The sequence below is a fragment of the Dasypus novemcinctus genome, chromosome 9 (genome assembly GCF_030445035.2).
Source record: "Dasypus novemcinctus isolate mDasNov1 chromosome 9, mDasNov1.1.hap2, whole genome shotgun sequence".
Classification (NCBI taxonomy): domain Eukaryota; kingdom Metazoa; phylum Chordata; class Mammalia; order Cingulata; family Dasypodidae; genus Dasypus; species Dasypus novemcinctus.
This window is the reverse complement of record NC_080681.1, coordinates 90,833,157-90,840,607: the sequence shown is the minus strand read 5'-3', so window position 1 is coordinate 90,840,607 and position 7,451 is coordinate 90,833,157. Positions and strand designations below refer to the sequence as shown.

The following is a 7,451-nucleotide window of genomic DNA, read 5'->3' as shown; positions in this document are numbered from 1 at the left end:
TTCTCTCTTTATGTTTGGCATTTAACATTCTGATTAGTATGTGTATTGGGTTAGGTCTATTAGGATTTATTTTGTTTGGAATATGTTGTGCATCTTGGACCTGTATATTTATACCTTTTGTAAGAGTTGGGGAAATTTTCAGCAATTATTTCCTCAAATATTTTTTTCCCCTTCTCCCTTCTCTTTTCCTTCTGGGACATCCATAGCATATAAGTTTGTGAGCTTCCTGCTGTCACTCAAATCCCTGAGAAACTGCTCAATATTTTCTATTCTTTTCTTATCTATTCTTCTGACTATATGATTTTGATGGTCTGTTCTTCTAGTTCATTGATTCTTTCTTCTGCCTATTCAAACTTGCTGTTGTATGCCTCTACAACATAATCTCTACTATTGTGCTTTTATCTCCATAATGTCTGAATATTATCCCCATAATGGATTTTATGTTTCTTTTTATACTTTGAAAGTCTACTTTGTGCTCACAGATTGTTTTCTTAATATCTTTTAGTTCTTCTCCTTATTTTCCTTCACCTCCTTGAACTGATTTAGTAGATTTGTTTGAATAATCTTTGATTAGTCATTTATCTGATTATCTTGGTGAGTTAAATCTGAAGGTCTGTTTCTATATCTTGTCAAGGGTTTTTGTGTTGATCAGGTTTAGGTCAAGGCTATTCTTTGATGTTTGGTCCAATTTATTCAAGACCTTTTGAATAACCTATATTTAATTGTCCAGATTTTCTCAGCTCTTCCTCATCTGATTCTTACCTTGGGTTTGTGGTGCAATTTTTAATATTGCATTTTTTGTGCAATTGTTTCATCTCCAGTACAAAGGTACCTCTCTTTTGTTCCTTCTCTGGGAATCTTGATCTCTTCTATTTGTGATTGTGCAGAATTTCCTCCCCACCTCCTTTGATTTGTTTTAATTCTCTCCCTCACTCAGAGCCCCATTGTCCTTACACCTTTCAGTTCTGGAACATTAGGCCTTACAACAGTTTAGTTTAATCCCCCCACCCCAGATTAGTCAGCCAAAGGAGTCCTCATGCAAAGTACCAGAAATTGGTTGGTTTTATAAAGGGTATTTATTTGGGCTACAAGCTTACAGATACCAAGACATGAAGCATAAGTTACTTCCCTCACCAAAGTCTATTTCCACATGTTAGAGCAAAAGGACTGCCGATGTCTGTTAGGCTTCAGGCTTCCTGGGTTCTTCCATTCCAGGACCTTGCTTCTTTCTGGGTTCAGGGTTCCTCACTTCCCAGGGCTCCAGCTTCAGCATCAAATTCCAACATTAAGAACCCTCAACTCTGTCCTTTGCCATGCCTTTTATCTGTGAGTATCCACCCCTTGTGGGTGGGGACTCAATACCCTACTGGCACAAAAGGTTTACATAATTTCTTAATCAAGTAAACCTATGAACTCAACATAACCTAATATGCCTAGAGGAAAAGATCAATTTACAAACATAATTCAATATTTCTTTTTGGAATTTATCAATAATATCAAACTACTACACCCCCCCCTCCTTTTTTTTTACTCACTGTGAGGCTTTTCTTCCTCCTATTTCATCCCCATTAGGAAAGAATCCCATCCCAGAGAGCCAGGTGTTATAAATCCAGAAAGTTGGGTTAGACCAGAAAAGTCTGTTTTGAGTTTAGGTGGTCCAGCCAGCAGAAACTGTGTTGAGTAAGGGCACAACATTTCCTGCCAGGAGTTCTACCACAGTCTCTCTCTCTCTCTTTTCTTTCTTGCCCTCCCCACACCCCAGGCCTTTTGGTATGCAATACTCCTCAGTGGCTTATGCTCCATCTTGGGTCTCTGTGGAGTTGGGTCTCTGTGGGTTTCTAAGTCACTGCTCTGAGTAGCTCTATAATCTCTGTCCATGGCGGGAGGGCCCCATGTTGCTGCCTCTAAGTGGCCCCCAAGCTGCATAGGACTGAGTGAGGGGGACAGGAACAGAATCAGACTGGTAGGTCTGGAACAGAAATTTCCTTCCTGATGTTTTTCTTTTCCTTTGATTCAGCATTGGGGAGTCCTCCAATCTCAAACATCCTCCAGAATTCTAAACAAGTGGAATTTGACCTTTTATTCACTAAATCTCTGGGAAGGCTTTTCAGGGGATGTCTTACGTCACCATGTTGATGATGTAAGAGTTTTGAGTTCCATCTCCTTCACTTATAGGTTTGCTTTGAAATCCTGTATCCTAAAGTTATGTTATATTCCAAATCTTGTCAATGAATGTGTCCCTTTTCCTCTTTACCAAAACCTGAATTTTATCTAGGGAAACATGCTTGGATGGGCTTTTTCCATAATAACCTGGAATTTTTCCAACGCTGAAATCTAAATCCCTTATATTTCTAGCAACTTCCTAAGTTCTCTCCCAGGCTTACTCCCACTATACCTGTTCTCTGGCATAATCAGATTCCTTTGTCCTTGTGGTGCAGCCATGTTCAAAAATGTGTCCACCGAGTGTGATGAGTGTGCCACAATAATGAAGGAGGTTGTTGGTGTGGGAGGAGTGGGGTAGGGGGATGGGGAGAATACAGGAACCTCTTATATTTTTTAACGTAACTTTTTTTTGTGATGTACATGTCTTAAAAAACACAATTTACAAAAATAATGGGGTGGGGGGGTCGGGAGTGGGGTATATGGGAACCTCTTACATTTTTTGTGTTTGTTTATGTTTTTTAATGTAATGTTCTTTGTGATCTACTAACTTTAATTTTTAAAAGTGTAAAAAAAAAAAGAATTGAAAAAAAAATCCCTTTGACCTGAATAACATGATTAACTCCTATAATATCTCTTTTACTCCTCCCTTTGACCTTGGAACTTGGAGGTGTGGTGCTTCCTACCAATCCTTCTACATGAGTCCTCTGAGGTCCCTCTCCTATTGCTCTCAGTATCTCTCCTTGTAATGACTAATTTTGTCATTACAAAATTTTGGCTAGGTTATAGACACCAGTTGTTTGGTCAAACACTGGCCTAGATATTGCTGTGGAGGTATTTTTCAGATGTTATTGACATAAAAAATTGGGTGATTTTAAGAAGGAGTTGTTCTTGGTAATGTTGGTGGGTCTCATCTAATTGGATGAAGGCTTTTTTTTTTATAAGTTTAGTATCTTTTAACTACATCTATTTTTTTTTAAGATTTATTTATTTTTATTTAATTCCCACCCACCCCCCCTCCCCCCGCCTGGTTGTCTGTTCTCTGTGTCCATTTGCTGCGTCTTGTTTCTTTGTCTGCTTCTGTTGTTGTCAGTGGCACAGGAAGTGTGGGCGGCGCCATTCCTGGGCAGGCTGCACTTTCTTTCGCGCTGGGCGGCTCTCCTTACGGGGTGCACTCCTTGCACGTGGGCTCCCCTACGCGGGGGACACCCTTGCGTGGCACGGGACTCCTTGCGCGCATCAGCACTGCGCATGGGCCAGCTCCACACGGGTCAAGGAGGTGCGGGGTTTGAACCGCGGACCTCCCATGTGGTAGACGGAAGCCCTAACCGCTGGGCCAAGTCAATTTCCCAATGAAGGCTTTAAGAACAAAAAAACTGAGGTTTCTTGAGAAAGAAAGTCTGCCTCAATACTATACCATATACTACTCTGAGTTTCTAGCTGGCTAGTCTCTCTTATACGTTTTGTACTCAAGACTTCAACATCATCTCTTACTGGAATTTCCAGCCTGCTGACTGCCCAACAAATGTCAAACTCATAAGCCTCCACAACCACATGAGCCATTCCTTAGAATAAGTCTATTTATATTGGTTCTGTTTCTCTGGAGAACCCTAATACCCTCCTCAAACCATCTTCATTGCCACTTTTGAAAATACTTTCAGCAAATGTACTATAATCAGCTGTGAAATGTTGAGTCAAATATTATTATTTATTAAAATAGTTATAGTCATCATAATTGTCATCAAAAGCACAATCATCATTATTTTCCTACTGAGTTCAATATACCTTCATTGATGGTCTGGTTGGAGTACATCTGGACCACCTGCATTGGAACCATAACTGTTTTATTGAGGGCTGTGAGGTAATGAAGGGTCAAGAAGATGGATGCAAAATAAAGGCCTAATATTAATCAAAAGGAGGCATAAGAATTTTTACATTTCCTTTTGCGTTCAACCAAGAATATGAGAGCAATTCATCAAGGAGGAATTTCTTTGAATAACTTACCATTTTTATCTGTTGGCTGGTTTCGATTATCAAAAGTTAAAGCCAAATTTGGAGCAGAAAAGCCTGGGATGGCTTTAAGGATTATGGATTGTCAGAATGATGACAAGGGTAAAATAAATGCCAGGAACATCCACAACTGTCTCTCTTTTTTTTTTTTTTTTTTTTTTCTTTTTTCTCTGGAGGTAGAAAGAGTTAGGGCAAAACTCTGAGAAGACCAGGGGAGATTCTGTAAAGTTGGACAGAAGCTCCCTCTGAAAGCATCCCTCTCAGAGTCAGGTTTCCCTGCAGTAGTGCAGTATGATAGACCTTGTGTGGTCGGGACAATTTTGTAAGTCTGTGGAGTAACTTGTCTGTTCATTCTCCTCCAACTTGGCAGGGAATATAAGAGGCTATAGACATTGGTAAAAGGTTTTGACACTAAGAAAAGAAGCCAAGCACCATTATAGGCATCACATCCTACATTGCTGTCAGCTTCCTCTTGAATCAAGTACTCTTATCAACACCATTATTATTCAATTCAGATTTAACAAATGTTCCTTAACATGTGGGAATATTGATGATATTTTTTAGGGGTGTTGGCTAGTTGTAAACAGGGCATTTTCATGTAGCATGTCAGAGGTTTTACAGACTCGGGGTCCATGAAGTTCTAGTGATAGCTCCAGAATAACTATATCCACACCGAACTGAAGTATAAACAAATGCCAATCATTTCATTTGTAATGTTAGCTACCACTGTCCAGGGACAAGAATAGCTTCTTTCTCTATGCTGAAATGGTCTCAGATATCTGCTTAGTAATTGTGGTATTAGGACAGAGAAGTAGATAATAATAATAATAATAATAATAGCATATTTATATAGATAACGCAACATGTCACACTTTTATTTAAACATTACTTACATTAACTTCTCACAATAGTCTTACAAAGTGATGGTTTACTATTATCATTATCATCCTCACTTTATAGATTAGGAAACACTCAGGCTCCAAAGTATGAGCTCTTTACTACTATGATAGGGATTTGGGCAATGTTTCATCTGTTAACCAAGAGACCCTTTCAAAATATCTCTTCTCTACAGCAGAAGCTCACCTTTCCAGGGCTCAGAAGACTCATATACCCTTAGATCCATGAACCCTGGGACAGTGTTGATGGCCATTGACCAATCCCTGAATACTGGTCATTTTTCCTTTTTTTGTGTGTCACTATATTTCTTTAGACCCTTTATTGCTTCTGATTGAGATAAAATGAGGTAAATGATCTGGAGCTTGGGAGTCATCTTATTCTATTCATTCTGAGTTGATTTAATAATCAAATTTGCATGCACTCTTCAAACATTAATGGTGCTTTGCCTATGCGACACACTTTGTTGGGACTTGAGGAAACCTAAATGAATCAGACTTAGGACCTGCCTTGGCATTCTGTACAAAATTGGGTCTCTTGGTGTTTGAGGATTACCCAGTAGCTGGATCAATAGACCCCATGCCAGGCACTATTATGCATCATCTAACTTAAACCACCCAGTAAATGATTCTTGCACATCCATTGGGTGATGGGAGAGAACAGGGTGGAAGGACCACAAGCCTAAGGTTTCAGGTCTAGTTGTGGCCATCTGTGCTCCATCTAGTGCTCTCACTCAAGGATTCTGCCCCAGCCTGTTACCTTGAGGAAAGCCCTCTTCACATCTTTGTTTCTGAGACTGTAGATGATGGGATTGAGGAAGGCAGAGATGACATTATAGAACAGGGCCAGTTTCTTGTCCCGCTCTGGGGAGGCATTGGACCCGGGGTTCATGTACATAAACATGGCTGGTCCACAGAACATAGTGACAACAGTAATGTGGGATGCACAGGTAGAGAAGGCCTTGAGTCGGCCCTGAGCTGAGCGGATTCTCAAGATGGTGGCAAAGATGCGAACATAAGAAGACAGAATGAAGGAAAGAGGTACCAGTAGGAGGATGAAGCCCAGAATGAAGTCTACCCGGTCATTGAAGGATGTATCTGCACAGGCCAGCTTCAAGACAGCAGGAACCTCACAGAAGAAGTGGTTGATTTCATTGGGGCCACAGTAGGGCAGGCGCATGGTGAAGACTGTGTAGACTAAGGAACAACTGACACCCCAAAGTCCACAAAAGATCACCATTGTACCACACAGCCATGGACTCATGATAACTTTGTACCTAAGTGGGTAGCAGATGGCTACATATCTATCATAGGCCATGACAGAGAAGAGCCAGCCCTCACTGATGCCCAACACCAGGAATAAGTACATCTGGGTCACGCACCCAACATAGGAGATAGTTTTCTTCTGACAGACCAGATGAACCAACATCTGGGGCACAGTGGTGGAAACATAGCTCATGTCCAGCATGGAGAGGACACTGAGGAAGAAGTACATAGGAGTGTGGAGGCGGGAGTCCAGGTGAATTAGGGTAACAATGAGCCCATTGCCCACAAGTGTAGAGAGGTAGACAAAGAGGAAGATGTTAAAAAGGATTGCATTGATTTGGGAATCTCTGGAGAATCCCAAAAGGATGAACTCAGACACAGAGCTGTAATTCTCCCAAGGGAAGTCCTGCATTCTCCTGTAAGTGCAGAAAGAGAAATGGTCTTACTAGTGGCCTAGAGTAGGATGTGTATTCAGGCACCATGGTCATTCAGTTACTGACAATCCCTTGGTTATTTGCATCTGTTTGGATTTGTATCAAGGCAGAGACTGAAGTCCACCTGGGGTAAGGATAAATGTGAGGAGGGGAGGCAAACCTTTGTGGAATTTTCTACTTGTCAGGCCCCAAATCTTTTCTCAGGACACCTAGGGTTTCATTCCCTTCCCTTCCTTCAGGCTTCCTGTTTTTCTCTCCTCCAGGAGCTACCATTCTTAGTGTTTTGTTTAGGAGTCTTCTCCCCTAGTCCTGGCTACAGTACGGGATGATGAAGATTTGACATTTCCCTTCTTTCTTCTTCCAAAACAAGCATTCACGTTTGTGTGCTTTAAACTTCTGCTCACTATAGAGAAATAGACAGGGAGATTCAGAAATGTGGGGAAGAAATAATGGCTCCTGAAATATTAAAAGTTTGTAGACAATTTTACCCAAGTGTGTGTTTCTTGACTCTAAGTCTCTGGAGGCTTTCTTACATATGATTTTATTTTAGATGGACATTTTCACCCAATCTGTCTCTTCATGGCCATATCCACACTTGAAATGAAAGGTCTTCCTTCTTGTAAAACTAAAACTTCTAAAACTGTAATTGAGGCAGAATAATAGATGTCTCCCTTTTTTAAAGGCAACT

The 7,451-nt window shown here is 40.8% G+C and overlaps 1 protein-coding gene across 1 annotated transcript; it reads right to left on the bottom strand.

The window, feature by feature from the left end:
• Nucleotides 1-5,793: 5,793 nt before the first annotated feature.
• LOC101442707 (olfactory receptor 2A12-like) lies at nt 5,794-6,741 on the bottom strand. The gene has a single exon (XM_004453000.1). The coding sequence runs from the start codon at nt 6,739-6,741 to the stop codon at nt 5,794-5,796; it is 948 nt and encodes a 315-aa protein (XP_004453057.1).
• Nucleotides 6,742-7,451: the final 710 nt, after the last annotated feature.

Coding starts and splice junctions, on each gene's coding strand:
- LOC101442707 (XM_004453000.1), bottom strand. CDS start 6,741: ATGCAGGACTTCCCTTGGGAGAATTACAGCTCTGTGTCTGAGTTCATC.